We start from the raw sequence: 17301 nt of genomic DNA, 5'->3' as shown, positions 1-17301 counted from the left end.
GGTTAAAATGGGATTGGGGGTTACTGGTTTATACTGGGAGGGAACTGGGAGGGACTGGGATGGACTGGGAGGGACTGGGATGGAACTGGGAGGGACTGGGAGGGACTGGGATGGAACTGGGAGGGACTGGGAGGGACTGGGAGGGGTTAAAATGGGATTGGGGGTTACTGGTTTATACTGGGAGGGAACTGGGAGGGAACTGGGAGAAACTGGGAAGGGATTGGGGGGGGTTAAAATGGGATTGGGGGTTACTGGTTTATACTGGGAGGGAACTGGGATGGACTGGGATGGACTGGGAGGGACTGGGATGGACTGGGAGGGACTGGGATGGACTGGGAGGGACTGGGAGGGACTGGGATGGACTGGGAGGGACTGGGAGGGAACTGGGAGGGAACTGGGAGGGACTGGGAGGGACTGGGAGGGACTGGGACAAACTGGGACAAACTGGGATGGACTGGGAGGGACTGGGATGGACTGGGAGGGACTGGGAGGGGACTGGGACAGACTGGGACAAACTGGGATGGACTGGGAGGGAACTGGGATGAACTGGGATGGACTGGGAGGGAACTGGGAGGGACTGGGAGGGAACTGGGAGGGACTGGGAGAGGATTGGGAGGGAACTGGGATGGACTGGGAGGGACTGGGAGGGACTGGGAGGGAACTGGGAGGGACTGGGATGAACTGGGGGAGTTACTGGGAATTACTGGGAAAGGTCTTGGGTGTTACTGGTGTCACTGGTGTGTTACTGGTGTTACTGGTTTATACTGGTGTTACTGGTGTTATACTGGTTTATACTGGTGTTACTGCTTTATACTGGTCTATACTGGTTTATTCTGGTCTGTTACTGGTTTATACTGGTTTATACTGGTGTTATACTGGTGTTATACTGGTGTTACTGGTGTTATACTGGTGTTACTGGTGTTATACTGGTGTTATACTGGTATATACTGGTTTTACTGGTGTTATACTGGTTTATACTGGTTTATACTGGTTTTACTGGTGTTACTGGTGTTATACTGGTGTTACTGGTGTTATACTGGTTTATACTGGTTTAGCTGGTGGCTCACGGGGCGTGGCCGGGCCGGATCCACGTCAGCAGCGGGGCGGGGTGGGCGGGGCCAGCGCGGCACGTGAGGCTGAGGGCGTGGCCGGGGCGGGGCTCCCGCGGAGACACCGAGATGGAAACGGACTGGGCTGGAACTGGGACATACTGGGACTTACTGGGAGGGACTGGGCTGAACTGGGATGGACTGGGAGGGAACTGGGAATTAACTGGGATGAACTGGGATGGACTGGGAGGGACTGGGAGGGGCAAAGAGTGGCCACGCCCACAGGAAACCTCACCCTCCCAAGGCCACCGATGTCCTCCCAGTGCCTCCCAGTACAACCCAGTAAGATCCCAGTCCCCTTCTCATCCTCGCCCAGTCCGTCCCAGTTCATCCCAGTCCATCCCAGTTCATCCCAGTCCATCCCAGTCCATCCCAGTTCATCCCAGTCCATCCCAGTCCATCCCAGTCCATCCCAGTCCATCCCAGTTCATCCCAGTCCATCCCAGTCCCTCCCAGTCCATCCCAGTTCATCCCAGTCCATCCCAGTCCATCCCAGTTCATCCCAGTTCATCCCAGTCCATCCCAGTCCATCCCAGTTCATCCCAGTTCATCCCAGTCCATCCCAGTCCATCCCAGTTCATCCCAGTCCCACCCAGTCCCCTCGCAATCCCCTCCCAGTCCCTCCCAGTATATCCCAGTTTATCCCAGTCCCACCTAATCCTGTCCCAGTCCCTCCCAGTTCATCCCAGTTCCATCCCAAACCTCCCCAGTCCCTCCCAGTTCCCTCCCAGTCCATCCCAGTCCCTCCCAGTCCCTCCCAGTCCATCCCAGTTCCCTCCCAGTCCCTCCCAGTCCCTCCCAGTCCATCCCAGTTCCCTCCCAGTTCCCTCCCAGTCCCTCCCAGTTTATCCCAGTCCATCCCAGTCCATCCCAGTCCCTCCCAGTCCATCCCAGTTCCCTCCCAGTCCCTCCCAGTTCCCTCCCAGTCCATCCCAGTTCATCCCAGTCCCACCCAGTCCCCTCGCAATCCCCTCCCAGTCCCTCCCAGTATATCCCAGTTTATCCCAGTCCCACCTAATCCCGTCCCAGTCCCTCCCAGTCCCTCCCAGTCCCTCCCAGTTCCCTCCCAGTTCCATCCCAGTCCCTCCCAGTTCATCCCAGTCCCTCCCAGTCCATCCCAGTCCATCCCAGTCCCTCCCAGTTTATCCCAGTCCATCCCAGTTCCCTCCCAGTCCCTCCCAGTTTATCCCAACCCCCTCCCAGTTCCCTCCCAGTCTATCCCAGTATATCCCAGTCCCTCCCAGTTCCCTCCCAGTTCCCTCCCAGTTTATCCCAGGTCCCTCCCAGTCCCTCCCAGTCCCTCCCAGTCCATCCCAGTCTCACACTGCACTCTCAGCCGCACGGGGTCGCTGCGGGTGGGTGGCGCCCCCTGGCGGCTCGGCGCCGCCTCGCACCGATAGGGGGCGCCATTGTCGCTGGGCGTGGCCTTGAGGGGGAGGGGCCTGGAGGTCACGTGACCCGCGCGGCTCTGGGGGGGCGCGTCCGGCAGGGGGCGCCCGTCCTGCGAGGTTCCGGGGGGGAATTTGGGAATTTTTAGGAGGGATTTTGGGAATTTTTTTAGGGTTTTGGGGAGGTTTTGGGGGGTTTTGGGGGATTTTGGGATTTTGGGGTTTTTGGGGGGATTTTTTGGGATTTTTTTTGGATTTTATTGGGACTATTTTGGGGATTTTTCGGGAATTTTTGGGGAATATTCCGGAATATTCCACGTCCATTTCCAGGGATTTTCCGGGAATATTCCGGAATATTCCACGTCCATTTCCAGGGATTTTCCGGGAATATTCCGGAACATTCTGCGGCCGTTTCCAGGGATTTTTGGGGAATATTCCGGAACATTCTGCGGCCGTTTCCAGGGATTTTTGGGGAATATTCCGGAACATTCTGCGGCCGTTTCCAGGGATTTTTGGGGAATATTCCGGAACATTCTGCGGCCGTTTCCAGGGATTTTTCCAGGAATATTCCGGAACATTCCGCGGCCTTTTCCGGGGATTTTCCGGGAATATTCCGGAACATTCCGCGGCCGTTTCCAGGGATTTTCCGGGAATATTCCGGAACATTCCGTGGACGTTTCCGGGGATTTTCCGGGAATATTCCGGAACATTCCGCGGCCGTTTCCAGGGATTTTCCGGGAATATTCCGGAACATTCCGTGGACGTTTCCGGGGATTTTCCGGGAATATTCCGGAACATTCCGCGGCCGTTTCCGGGGATTTTCCAGGAATATTCCGGAACATTCCGCGGCCGTTTCCAGGGATTTTTCCAGGAATATTCCGGAACATTCCACAGCCGTTTCCGGGGCTCTCACCTTGGTCCAGGTGAGTTTGGGGGCCGGGTGCCCCCCACGGGCGTGGCACAGCAGCCGCAGCCCCTCCCCCACCCGGAAGGTGGCGTTGGGGGGCGGGGCCTCGATCCAGAGAGCCTGGGGAGGGTCTGGGGGGCGGGGACAGAGCGGGACACGCCCCCTCTTAAAGGGACAAGCCCGTTCTTAAAGGGACAGGCCCCCTCTTAAAGGGACACCTCCCCATTTCCCTCCCAGTGAATCCCAGTCCCTCCCAGTTGCTCCCAGTTTGTCCCAGTTTGTCCCAGTCCCCTCCCAGCTTATCCCAGTCCCTCCCAGTGGCTCCCAATCCCCTCCCAGTCCATCCCAGTATATCCCAGTCCCCACCAAACCTCTCCCAGTTGATCCCAGTTGCTCCCAGTCCATCCCAGTGCCCCCCCAATCTCCTCCCAGTCTCTCCCAGTCCCTCCCAGTCCATCCCAGTTCCCCCCAAACCCCTCCCAGTTCATCCCAATCCCTCCCAATCTCCTCCCAGTCCATCCCAGTTGCTCCCAGTCCATCCCCAGTCCCTCCCAGTCCCCTCCCAGTTCCCTCCCAGTCCCTCCCGGTCCCCTCCCAGTCCCTCCCAGTCCGTCCCAGTCCGTCCCAGTCCATCCCAGTCCGTCCCAGTTGCTCACGGCTGACGCTCAGGGTGACGCTGACGCTCCGGGTCCCCACCCCGGGGGTCTCGGCCTCGCACACCAGGGGGGCTCCGTGGTCCTGGACCCTCCCCCGCAGCGTCAGGTTGGAGATGGCCCCGCCCCCCTGCGGGTCACGAGGGGGGGCGGGGTCACGTAGGGTCATCCAGGGGTCACGTGGGGTCAGCCAGGGGTCACTCAGTCCCTCCCAGTGCATCCCAGTTCCTTCCCAGTCCCTCCCAGTTCATTCCAGTTCATCCCAGTTTGATTCAAATCCCCTCCCAGTCCCTCCCAGTTCCCTCCCAGTCCCTTCCAGTCCCTCCCAGTTCATCCCAGTTTGATCCCAGTCCATCCCAGTTCCCTCCTAGTTCCTCCCAGTCCCTCCCAGTCCCTCCCAGTCCCCTCCCAGTCCCTCCCAGTCCCCTCCCAGTCCATCCCAGTCCCCTCCCAGTCCATCCCAGTCCCTCCCAGTCCCTCCCAGTCCCCTCCCAGTCCATCCCAGTTCCTCCCAGTCCCTCCCAGTCCCCTCCCAGTCCCTCCCAGTTCATCCCAGTTGGACATAATTCCCTCCCAGTTCCTCCCAGTCCCTCCCAGTCCATCCCAGTTCCATCCCAGTCCATCCCAGTCCCTCCCAGTCCCTCCCAGTCCCTCCCAGTTTATCCCAGTTCCCCCAGTGTCCCTCACCGCTGTCGCCCCCTCGTGGCTGGCCCGCAGCTCCCTCCCCCCCAGCCACCAGCGCAGCCGTACTGGGGGGTTACTGGGAGCACTGGTGCAGCTCAGCGCCGCCTCCCCGGCCTCGGCCACCGCGCCCGAGCCCAGCAGGGTCAGCTCCGAGGGGCCGTCTGACCAGTATAGACCAGTTTAAACCAGTATGGACCAGTGTGGACCAGTATAAACCCATATAAACACATATAAAGCATTATATACCGGTATAAACCAGTTTAAACCAGTATGGACCAGTATGGACCAGTATAAACCCATATAAACCCATATACACCAGTATAGACCAGTTTAAACCAGTATGGACCAGTGTGGACCAGTATAAACCCATATAAACCAGTATAAACCGGTATAAACCAGTTTAAACCAGTATGGACCAGTATGGACCAGTATAAACCCATATAAACCCATATAAACCAGTATAAACCAGTTTAAACCAGTATAAACCCATATAAACTCATATAAACCAGTATAAACCAGTCTAAACCAGTATGGGTTATTATGGACCAGTGTGGTTTGACCAGTACAAACCAGTATAAACCAGTATGGACCAGTATAAATCAAACCAGTCCCTCCCAGTCCATCCCAGTCCGTCCCAGTCCATCCCAGTCCCCTCCCAGTTCATCCCAGTTCATCCCAGTCCATCCCAGTTCCCTCCCAGTCCCTCCCAGTCCCTCCCAGTTCCCTCCCAGTCCCATCCCAGTTCATCCCAGTTCATCCCAGTCCCTCACATGTCACTCTCAGTTTGACGCTGGCGCTGGCCCCGCCCCCCGGAAGTGACGTCACAGTACGGCACCGCAAGGTGGCGCCGTCGTCCTCGGGGGCGGGGCTGAGCACGAGGCGGGACCTGGCCACGCCCCTCGCGTCCTCTGACCACGCCCCCTCCAATGGGAGCCCGTCCTGGAAAAGGGGGAGGGGTCAGAGCCAGGCCACGCCCACCAAATGGCTCCCAGTGACCTCCCTGTGACTCCCAGTTCATCCCAGTTCCTCCCAGTTCATCCCAGTCCATCCCAGTTTATCCCAGTGCTCCCAGTTCATCCCAGTTTGATCCCAGTTTAATCCCAGTGACCTCCCAGTTCATCCCAGTTCCATCCCAATTCCATCCCAGTCCATTCCAGTCCATCCCAGTCCATTCCAGTCCATCCCAGTTCATCCCAGTTCATCCCAGTTCCCTCCCAGTCCATCCCAGTCCCTCCCAGTCCATCCCAGTCCATCCCAGTTCATCCCAGTCCATCCCAGTCCATCCCAGTTCATCCCAGTCCATCCCAGTTCCATCCCAGTCCATCCCAGTCCCCTCCCAGTCCCTCCCAGTCCATCCCAGTCCCTCCCAGTCCATCCCAGTCCCTCCCAGTCCCTCCCAGTCCCTCCCAGTCCATCCCAGTCCATCCCAGTCCATCCCAGTCCATCCCAGTTCCCCCCAGTCCATCCCAGTCCATCCCAGTCCATCCCAGTATCCCCAGTACCTTGTCCCAGTGCAGACTGGGGGCGGGGCGCCCCCCCCGGCTGACGCAGAGCAGCTGCAGCTCCTCCCCCGCCCGCACCAGTGGCGGCAGCCCCTCGATACTGGGAGCACTGGGAGGGACTGGGAGGGAACTGGGATGGACTGGGAGGGAACTGGGATAAACTGGGATGGGACTGGGATGAACTGGGATGGACTGGAAGGGACTGGGAGGGACTGGGATGGACTGGGATGGACTGGGATGGACTGGGAGGGACTGGGAGGGAACTGGGAGGGACTGGGAGGGACTGGGAGGGACTGGGATGGACTGGGAGGGAACTGGGATGGACTGGGAGCGGATTGGGATGGACTGGGATGGACTGGGATGGACTGGGAGGGACTGCGAGGGACTGGGAGGGACTGGGATAAACTGGGTGGGAACTGGGAGGGACTGGGAGGGAACTGGGAGGGACTGGGAGGGACTGGGAGAGACTGGGATAAACTGGGATGGACTGGGATGGACTGGGATGGACTGGGAGGGAACTGGGATGGACTGGGATGGACTGGGATCAAACTGGGAGGGAACTGGGAGGGACTGGGATGGACTGGGAGGGACTGGGATGAACTGGGAGGGACTGGGATGAACTGGGAGGGAACTGGGATGAACTGGGAGGGAACTGGGATGGACTGGGATGAACTGGGATGGACTGGGAGGGACTGAGAGGGACTGGGATAAACTGGGATGGAACTGGGATGGACTGGGATGAACTGGGATCCTTTTAAAGTGAATTTTGGGGGAATTTCCCAGGAATTTTGGAGGATTTGGGGCGAATTTGGGTTTTTTTGGGATAAATTTGGGATTTTTGGGGATATTTGGGTTTTATTTTGGCTTTTATTTTAATATTTTGGGATATTTTGGGATCATTTTGGGATTTTTTGGGATATTTTAAATAGTTTTGGATATTTTGGGATTTTTTTGGGGATAATTTTTGGGATATTTTGGGATATTTTGGATTTTTTGGGGTATTTCGGGATGAATTTGGGTCAATTTGGGGCTATTTAAATTTAATTTTGCGGGTTTATAAAATTATTTTTATTTTTTTTTTATATTTTTGGATAATTTTTGGATTTTTTGGGGTATTTTGGGGTGAATTTGGGAGATTTTGGGGCTCACCTGCGATGTCCAGCCGCAGTTTGGGGCGATTTGGCTCAATTTGGGGTGATTTAAATTTAATTTTAATGTTTTTTTTTTTTATTTTTTTGGCTATTTTGGGATAATTTTTGTAATTTTTAGGATATTTTGGATATTTTGGGGTGAATTTGGGGGATTTTGGGGCTCACCTGCGATGTCCAGCCGCAGTTTGGGGCGATTTGGCTCAATTTGGGGTTATTTAAATTTTATTTTAATGGGTTTTTTTTTATTTTTTGGGATATTTTGCGACAATTTTTGTAATTTTTGGGATATTTTGGAATTTTTGGGGTGAATTTGGGATTTTTTGGGATAATTTTTAGGATATTTTGGATATTTTGGGGTGAATTTGGGGGATTTTGGGGCTCACCTGCGATGTCCAGCCGCAGTTTGGGGCGATTTGGGTCAATTTGGGGTTATTTAAATTTAATTTTAATGGGTTTTTTTTTATTTTTTTGGCTATTTTGGGATAATTTTTGTAATTTTTGGGATATTTTGGAATTTTTGGGGTGAATTTGAGATTTTTTGGGATAATTTTTAGGATATTTTGGATATTTTGGGGTGAATTTGGGAGATTTTGGGGCTCACCTGCGATGTCCAGCCGCAGTTTGGGGCGATTTGGCTCAATTTGGGGTTATTTAAATTTAATTTTAATGGGTTTTTTTTTATTTTTTTGGCTATTTTGGGATAATTTTTGTAATTTTTGGGATATTTTGGATATTTTGGGGTGAATTTGGGAGATTTCGGGGCTCACCTGCGATGTCCATCCGCAGTTTGGGGCGATTTGGGTCAATTTGGGGTGATTTATTTTAATTTTAATGGTTTTTTTAAAATTTTTTGGATATTTTGGGATAATTTTTTTAATTTTTGGGATATTTTGGAATTTTTGGGGTGAATTTGGGATTTTTGGGATAATTTTTGGGATATTTTGGATATTTTGGGGTGAATTTGGGGGATTTTGGGGCTCACCTGCGATGTCCAGCCGCAGTTTGGCCTCGGCCGGAGCCGCTCCGGCCGCGTTGGAGGCCGAGCAGACGAGGACGGAGCCGTGGTCAGCGGGGCCGGGGGTCAGCCTGGGGAAACTGGGGTTACTGGTTTATACTGGTTTATACTGGTCTGAACTGGTTTACACTGGTTTATACTGGTTTATACTGGTTTGTACTGGTTTATACTGGTCTGTACTGGTTTATACTGGTTTATACTGGTTTATACTGGTTTATACTGGTTTGGACTGGTTTATACTGGTTTATACTGGTTTATACTGGTTTATACTGGTCTGAACTGGTTTGGACTGGTTTATACTGGTTTATACTGGTTTATACTGGCTTATACTGGTTTATACTGGTTTGTACCGGTTTATACTGGTTTGTACTGCTCTGAACTGGTTTATACTGGTTTATACTGGTTTATACTGGCTTATACTGGTTTATACTGGTTTGTACCGGTTTATACTGGTCTGTACTGGTTTATACTGGTTTATACTGGTTTACACTGGTTTGGACGGGTTTATACTGGTTTATACTGGTTTATACTGGTTTATACTGGTCTGAACTGGTTTATAGTGGTTTATAGTGGTTTATACTGGTTTATACTGGTTTATACTGGTTTATACTGGTCTGAACTGGTGTGTACTGGTTTATACTGGTTTATACTGGTTTATACTGGTCTGAACTCGTTTATACTGGTTTAGACTGGTTTATACTGGTTTGTACTGGTTTGTACTGGTTTTTAGTGGTCTGAACTGGTTTATACTGGTTTATACTGGTCTGAACTGGTTTATACTGGTTTATACTGGTTTATACTGGTGCTCACCTGGCCGTGGCCTCGCTGGAGCTGAGTTTGGGGTGGGAGCCCTCGAACACCCGGGAGGAGACGTCGGGAAGGGGCCGCTCCCCTGACACCCAAAAACCGCCAAAATCAGCCCAAAATTGGCTAAAATCGGCCAAAATTGACCCAAAATCGGCCAAAATCGGCCAAAATTGACCCAAAATCGGCCAAAATCAGCCCAAAATTGGCCAAAATTGACCCAAAATCAGCAAAAATTGACCCAAAATTGACCAAAATTGACCAAAGTTGACCCAAAACCTGGAAAAATCGACCAAAAATTGCCCACAATTGACCCAAAATCGACCAAAATCAGCCCAAAATTGGCCAAAATCGGCCAAAATCAGCCCAAAATCGGCCAAAATCAGCCCAAAATTGGCCAAAATTGATCCAAAATCAGCAAAAATTGGCCAAAATAGGCCAAAATCAGCCCAAAATTGACCCCAAATCGGCCAAAATTGGCCAAAATCGGCCAAAATCAGCCCAAAATTGACACCAAATCGGCCAAAATTGGCCAAAATCAGCCCAAAATTGGCCAAAATTGACCCAAAATCAGCAAAAATTGACCCAAAATTGACCAAAATTGACCAAAGTTGACCCAAAACCTGGAAAAATCGACTGAAAGTTGCCCACAATTGACCCAAAATCGACCAAAATCAGCCCAATATTCACCAAAATTGACCCAAATTTGGCCAAAATTGACCGAAATTGACCCAAAATTGGCAAAAATCAACCCAAAATCGGCCAGAATCAACCCAAAATTAGCCAAAATTGGCAAAAATTGACCAAAATTGACCCAAAATCGAGCAAAATCAGCCCAAAATTGGCCAAAATTCACCAAAATTGACCCAAAATTGACCAAAATTGGACCAAATCAGTCCAAAATTGTCCAAAATTCACCAATGTTGGCCCAAAATTGACCAAAAATGGCCGTAATTGGTCAAATTCAGCCCAAAATTGACCAAAATTGTTCAAATTCCATGAAAATCAACCCAAAGCAAACCCAAAATCACCCAAAATGTCCCCAAATGTCCCCAAAATTCTCCAAATTGACCCAAAATGTCCCCAAATGGCCCCAAAATTCTCCAAATTGACTCAAAATGTCCCCAAAATCGACCCCAAATGACCCAAAATGTCCCCAAAATCGACCCCAAATGTCCCCAAAATGTCCCCAAATGTCCCCAAAATGTCCCCCAAATGTCCCCAAATGGCCCCAAAATGTCCCCAAAATGTCCCCAAATGTCCCCAAATTCTCACCCAGGCGCAGCTCCAGGGTGGGGGCGGGGCGAGCGTCGTGGGCGTGGCAGCGAATCTGAACCTCGGCCCCGCCCAGCAGGGGAAGCTCCGCCCCCTCCAGCAGCTCCAGCTGGGGGGGACTGGGGGGAACTGGGAGAGACTGGGAGTGACTGGGAGGGGACTGGGTTGAACTGGGATGGACTGGGATGGACTGGGATGGACTGGGAGGGACTGGGATTGAACTGGGAGGGAACTGGGATGGACTGGGATGGACTGGGATGGACTGGGAGGGACTGGGAGGGAACTGGGATGGACTGGGATAAACTGGGAGGGACTGGGATGGACTGGGAGGGACTGGGAGGGAACTGGGATGGACTGGGAGGGACTGGGATGGACTGGGAGGGACTGGGATGGACTGGGAGAGACTGGGAGGGACTGGGATGGACTGGGATCAAACTGGGATCAAACTGGGATAAACTGGGATCAAACTAGGAGGGACTGGGATGAAACTGGGATGAACTGGGATCGAACTGGGATAAACTGGGATGAACTGGGAGCTCACTGGTTGTCACTGGGCGCCACCAGTCTGCCCCTCCCCCCCTTCCCAGTCCCTCCCAGTCCCTCCCAGTCCCTCCCAGTCCATCCCAGTTCATCCCAGTCCCTCCCAGCCCTTCCCAGTCCCTCCCAGTCCCTCCCAGTTCCCTCCCAGTCCATCCCAGTCCATCCCAGTCCCTCCCAGTCCCTCCCAGTCCCTCCCAGTCCCTCCCAGTCCATCCCAGTATAAACCAGTTTACCCAGCACGCTCAGCTGGGCGGGGCGCGATGGGCGTGGCCTGGTGCCGTTCCCCTCCCCCGCCTGGCACTGGAAGACGTCGTCGTCCTCGAGCGTCACCGGGCGGATCCGCAGGTGGTGCTCACCTGTGGCCACGCCCACCTGAGGCCACGCCCACCCGGACCACGCCCAGTCAGGCCACGCCCACCTCGATCCCGAAACGGCCCCGAATTGCCCCAAAATAACCTCGAAAATTGCCACAAAATTGACTCAAATAGGCCGAAATCGGCCCAAAAATGAGTTAAAAATGGCCTAAAAAACAGCCCCAAATGTGATGAAAATTGCCCCAAAACTGAGCCCAAAATTGCCCCAAAATCACCTCAAAATCAACCCCAAAAGTGCTGAAAATCGCCCCAAAATCACCTCAAAATCAACCCCAAAAGTGCTGAAAATCGCCCCAAAATCAGCCCCAAAATTGACCCAAAATTGACCCAAAATTGCTGAAAATGAACCCCAAAATCAGCTCCGAAATTTCCTCAAAATCGCCTCAAAATCAACCCCAAATTCGCTGAAAATTGGCCCAAAATCAGCCCCAAAATTGCTGAAAATCGCCCCAAAATCAATCCCAAAAGTGCTGGAAATCGCCCCAAAATCAATCCCAAAAGTGCTGGAAATCATCCCAAAATTAAACCCCAAAATCAGCCCTGAAATTGCCCCAAATCACCTCAAATTCAACCCCAAAATCACTGAAAATCGCCCCAAAAATGAGCCCAAATTTGGCTCAAGATCGACACCAAAAATGTCCCAAAATCACCTCAAAATCAGCCCCAAAATCGCTGAAAATCGCCCCAAAATCAACTCCAAAATTACTGAAAATCGCCCCAAAATCGACTCCAAAATTCCCTCAAAATCACCTCGAAATCAACCCCAAAATCGCTGAAAATTGCCCCAAAATCAGCCCCAAAAAGGCCCCAAAAATCCCCAAAATTCCACCCCAAAATCCCCCAAAAATCCCCCGTCCCCCACTCCCAAAATTTCATTGAAACCGCCCAAAATTCCCTAAATTCCGGCTCCTAAAATCCCAATTTTTTCCCCCAAAATCCCCCAAATTCCGACTCCTAAAATCCCAAATTTTTCCCTCAAAATCCCTCAAATTCCGGCTCCTAAAATCCCAAATTTTTCCTCGAAATTCTTGCATTCCGAAATCCCAAATTTCCCCCAAAATCCCCCAAATTCCGACTCCTAAAATCCCAAATTTTTCCCCCAAATTCCCCAGATTCCGGCTCCTAAAATCCCAATTTTTCCCCCAAATCCCCAAATTCCGACTCCTAAAATCCCGAATTTTTCCCCCCAAATTCCGACTCCTAAAATCCCAAATTTTTCCCCCAAATTCTCCAAATTCCCACATTTTAAAATCCCGAATTTTTCCCCCAAAATCCCTCAAATTCCAACTCCTAAAATCCCAATTTTCCCCCCAAATTCCGACTCCTAAAATCCCAAATTTTTCCCCAAATTCTCCAAATTCTGGCTCCTAAAATTCCAATTTTTCCCCCCAATTCCCGCATTCCAAAATCCCAAATTTTTCCCTCAAAATCCCCCAAATTCAAACTCCTGAAATCCCAATTTTTCCCCCAAATTCCGACTCCTAAAATCCCAAATTTTTCCCCCCAAATCCCCAAATTCCGACTCCTAAAATCCCAAATTTTTCCCCAAATTCCGGCTCCTAAAATCCCAAATTTTTCCCCAAATTCCGGCTCCTAAAATCTCGAATTTTTCCCCCAAATTCTCCAAATTCCCACATTTTAAAATCCCAAATTTTTCCCCCAAAATCCCTCAAATTCCGGCTCCTAAAATCCCAAATTTTTCCTCGAAATTCTTGCATTCCGAAATCCCAAATTTCCCCCAAAATCCCCCAAATTCCGACTCCTAAAATCCCAAATTTTTCCCCCAAAATCCCCCAAATTCCGACTCCTAAAATCCCAAATTTTTCCCCAAATTCCGGCTCCTAAAATCCCAAATTTTTCCCCAAATTCCGACTCCTAAAATCCCAAATTTTCCCCCAAATTCTCCAAATTCCCACATTTTAAAATCCCCATTTTTCCCCCAAAATCCCTCAAATTCCGACTCCTAAAATCCCAAATTTTTCCCCAAATTCTCCAAATTCTGGCTCCTAAAATTCCAATTTTTCCCCCCAATTCCCGCATTCCAAAATCCCAAATTTTTCCCTCAAAATCCCCCAAATTCAAACTCCTGAAATCCCAATTTTTCCCCCAAATTCCGACTCCTAAAATCCCAAATTTTTCCCCAAATTCCGGCTCCTAAAATCCCAAATTTTTCCCCAAATTCCAACTCCTAAAATCCCGAATTTTTCCCCCAAATTCTCCAAATTCCCACGTTTTAAAATCCCAATTTTTCCCCCAAAATCCCTCAAATTCCGACTCCTAAAATCCCAATTTTTTCCCCAAATTCTCCAAATTCCCCCATTCCAAAATCCCAAATTTTTCCCCCAAATTCCCCAAATTCCGGCTCCTAAAATCCCAAATTTTTCCTCGAAATTCTTGCATTCCGAAATCCCAAATTTCCCCCAAAATCCCCCAAATTCCGACTCCTAAAATCCCAAATTTTTCCCCCAAATTCCCCAGATTCCGGCTCCTAAAATCCCAATTTTTCCCCCAAATCCCCAAATTCCGACTCCTAAAATCCCGAATTTTTCCCCCAAATTCTCCAAATTCCCACATTTTAAAATCCCGAATTTTTCCCCCAAAATCCCTCAAATTCCAACTCCTAAAATCCCAAATTTTTCCCCCCAAATCCCCAAATTTCGGCTCCTAAAATCCCAATTTTTCCCCCCAAATTCCCCCATTCCAAAATCCCAAATTTTTGCCTCAAAATCCCCCAAATTCTGGCTCCTAAAATCCCAATTTTTTCCTCGAAATTCTCGCATTCCGAAATCCCAAATTTCCCCCCAAATTCCCTAAATTCCGGCTCCTAAAATCCCAATTTTTCCCCCCAAATTCCCCCATTCCAAAATCCCAAATTTTTCCCCCCAAATCCCCAAATTCCGGCTCCTAAAATCCCAAATTTTTCCCCCAAATTCTCCAAATTCCCACATTTTAAAATCCCAATTTTTCCCCCAAAATCCCCAAATTCTGACTCCTAAAATCCCAATTTTTTCCTCGAAATTCTCGCATTCCGAAATCCCAAATTTCCCCCAAAATCCCCCAAATTCTGACTCCTAAAATCCTGAATTTTTCCCCCCAAATTCCCGCATTCCAAAATCCCAAATTTTTCCCAAAATCCCTCAAATTCCGACTCCTAAAATCCCGAATTTTTCCCCCAAATTCCCCAAATTCCTCATTCCAAAATCCCAATTTTTTCCCCCAAAATCCCCCAAATTTCACCTTCAAATTCCCCAATTCCTCCCTTTTAGCCCTGCCCCTTTTAACCCCGCCCCTTTTAACCTCGCCCCCTTTAGCCCCTCCCACTTCAAACCCCTCCCCTTTAAGCCACTCCCACTTTAAGCCCCACCCTTTTATCCCCACCCCTTTAAGCCCCACCCTTTTAGCCCCACCCCTTTAAGCCCCTCCCACTTTAAGCCCCACCCCTTTAAGCCCCACCCCTTTAAGCCCCTCCCTCTTCAAGCCCCACCCCTTAAGCCCCGCCCCCTTAAGCCCCGCCCCTTTAAGTCCCACTGCCCTTTAAGCCCCGCCCACCTCTCCGGGGGTCTCCAGCCAATCGGTAGCGAGGGTGGGTCCGGGTGGGCGTGGCCCCGAGCAGGAGCCCCCCCCGCGCCCACTGCACGGCCACGCCCACCTGGGCCTGGCAGCGAAGCTCCGCCCCCTCGCCCAGAGCCGCGCTGCTATTGGTCGGTTCCTCCAGGAAGGGCGGGGCCGGGGGGGCGGAGCCTGAATGGGGGAGGGAGCATTGAGTGACCTCTGAGTGACCTTTGACTCCTGAGTGACCCTGAGTGACCTTTGACCCCTGAGTGACCCCAGAGTGACCCTGAGTGACCCCTGAGTGACCCTGAGTGACCTTTGACCCCTGAGTGACCCCTGAGTGACCCGAGTGACCCCTGAGTGACGCTGAGTGACCCCTGAGTGACCCCTGAGTGACCTTTGACCCCTGAGTGACCCCTGAGTGACCTCTGAGTGACCCCGAGTGACCCCGAGTGACGCCTGAGTGACCCCGAGTGACCCTGAGTGACCCTGAGTGACGCTGAGTGACCTTTGACCCCTGAGTGACCCCTGAGTGACCCTGAGTGACCCCTGAGTGACCCTGAGTGACCTTTGACCCCTGAGTGACCCCTGAGTGACCCGAGTGACCCCTGAGTGACGCTGAGTGACCCCTGAGTGACCCCTGAGTGACCCCTGAGTGACCTTTGACTCCTGAGTGTCCCCTTAGTGACCTCTGAGTGTCCCCTGAGTGACCCTGAGTGACCCCTGAGTGACCCTGATTGACCCCTTTGTGACCCTGAGTGACCCTGAGTGACCCTGAGTGACCCTGAGTGACCCCTGAGTGACCCTGATTGACCCCTGAGTGACCTTTGACCCCTGAGTGACCCCGAGTGACCCTGAGTGACCCTGAGTGACCCTGAGTGACCCCTGAGTGACCCTGAGTGACCCCTGAGTGACCCCTGAGTGACCCTGAGTGACCCCTGAGTGACCCCTGAGTGACCCTGAGTGACCCCTGAGTGACCCCTGAGTGACCCTGAGTGACCCTGAGTGACCCTTGAGTGACCCCTGAGTGACCCTGAGTGACCCCTGAGTGACCCCAGTGACCCCTGAGTGACCCCTGAGTGACCCCGAGTGACCTTTGACCCCCGAGTGACCCCGAGTGACCCCTGACCGGAAGCTCCGATGACCGCCAGCGCCAGCATCGCCTGTGGGGGGAGAATTCCAGAATTTTCCACCCAAAATTCCCAAAATCTCCCAAAATTCCCCCCAAATCCTTCCAGGATCCCTCCAGGATGCCCCAAATTCCCCCAAATTCTCCCCAAAATCCCCCAAAATCCCCGAATTTTCTCAATTTCTCCCCGAATTCCCCCAAATTCTCCCCAAAATCCCCCCAAAATCCCCAAATTTTCTCAATTTCCCCCCAAATTCCCGCAAATTCCACCAAAATCCCCAAATTTTCTCAATTTCTCCCCAAATTCCCCCAAATTCCCCCAAATTCTCCCCAATTTCTCCCAATTTCACCCTAAATCCCCCAAAATTCTCCAAATTCGCCCCAATTTCTTCCAAATTTCCCCCAAATTTCCTCCAGGACCCCCCAAATCCCCAAATTTTCCCCAAATGCCTCCAAAATTCCCCCTAAATTCCACGGTTTTTTCCCAAATTCCCCCCAAAATCCCCCGAAATTCCCAGATTTTCTCAAATTCCGCCCAAATTCCCCAAATTCTCCCCAAATTCCTCCCAAATTTCTCCCAAATTTCCCAGATTTCCCCCAAATTCTCCCTAAAATCCCCCAAATTCTCTCCAGGGCCCCCCAAATCCTCCCAAATTGACCCAAATTCCCCCGAAATGCCCGAATTCCTCCCAAATTCTCCCTAAAATCCCCCAAATCTCCCCAAAATTCCCCAAATTTCCCCCAGGACCACCCAAATTCTCCCCAAATTTCCCCAAAATTCCCCAAATTCTCCCAATTTCTCCCAAATTCTCCCCAATTCTCCCCAAATTTCCCCCAAAATTCCCCAAAATTCCCCAAATTCTCCCAAATTACCCCCAAATTCTGCCCAAAATTTCCCCAACTCCCCAAATTCTCCCAATTTCTACCAAATTCTCCCCAATTCCCTCCAAATTCTCTCAAATCCTCCCCAAAATCCCCCAAATTTCCCCCAAAATTCCCCCAAATTCCCCAAATTCTCCCAATTTCTCCCAAATTCTCCCCAAATTCTCCCCAAAATTCCCCAAAATTCCCCAAAATTCCCCAAATTCCCCCAAAAGTGTCCCCAAATTCTCCCAAAATTCCCCAAAATTCCCCAAATTCTCCCAAATTGTCCCCAAATTCTGCCCAAAATTTCTCAAATTCCCCAAATTCCCCCCGAATTCCCCCAAAATTCCCCAA

At 51.2% G+C, this 17301-nt stretch overlaps 1 protein-coding gene across 1 annotated transcript; it reads right to left on the bottom strand.

Moving 5' to 3' along the window:
- Window positions 1–950: 950 nt before the first annotated feature.
- On the bottom strand, window positions 951–16114 carry LOC147648979 (nephrin-like). The gene is made up of 13 exons (XM_086864926.1): window positions 16084–16114; window positions 14952–15143; window positions 11262–11384; window positions 10489–10617; window positions 9220–9301; window positions 8377–8480; window positions 6244–6362; window positions 5512–5680; window positions 4745–4902; window positions 4061–4187; window positions 3411–3535; window positions 2433–2610; window positions 951–1200 (listed from the first exon to the last, which is right to left on the bottom strand). Exons 1-13 carry the CDS (start codon window positions 16112–16114, stop codon window positions 1064–1066), a joined length of 1674 nt encoding a protein of 557 aa, XP_086721052.1. The 3' UTR covers window positions 951–1063.
- Window positions 16115–17301: the final 1187 nt, after the last annotated feature.

The sequence above is a fragment of the Cyanistes caeruleus genome, chromosome 28 (genome assembly GCF_971803275.1).
Source record: "Cyanistes caeruleus chromosome 28, bCyaCae1.hap1.1, whole genome shotgun sequence".
Classification (NCBI taxonomy): Eukaryota; Metazoa; Chordata; class Aves; order Passeriformes; family Paridae; genus Cyanistes; species Cyanistes caeruleus.
The sequence above is the reverse complement of the archived record's forward strand: the minus strand, read 5'-3'. Positions and strand labels throughout refer to the sequence as shown.

Coding starts and splice junctions, on each gene's coding strand:
- LOC147648979 (XM_086864926.1), bottom strand. CDS start 16,114: ATGCTGGCGCTGGCGGTCATCGGAGCTTCCG. Junction 9,302..10,488: donor CACCCTGGAGCTGCGCCTGG/GTGAGAATTTGG, acceptor TTTGGGTGTCAG/GGGAGCGGCCCCTTCCCGAC. Junction 5,681..6,243: donor CCAGTCTGCACTGGGACAAG/GTACTGGGGATA, acceptor CCCCTTTTCCAG/GACGGGCTCCCATTGGAGGG.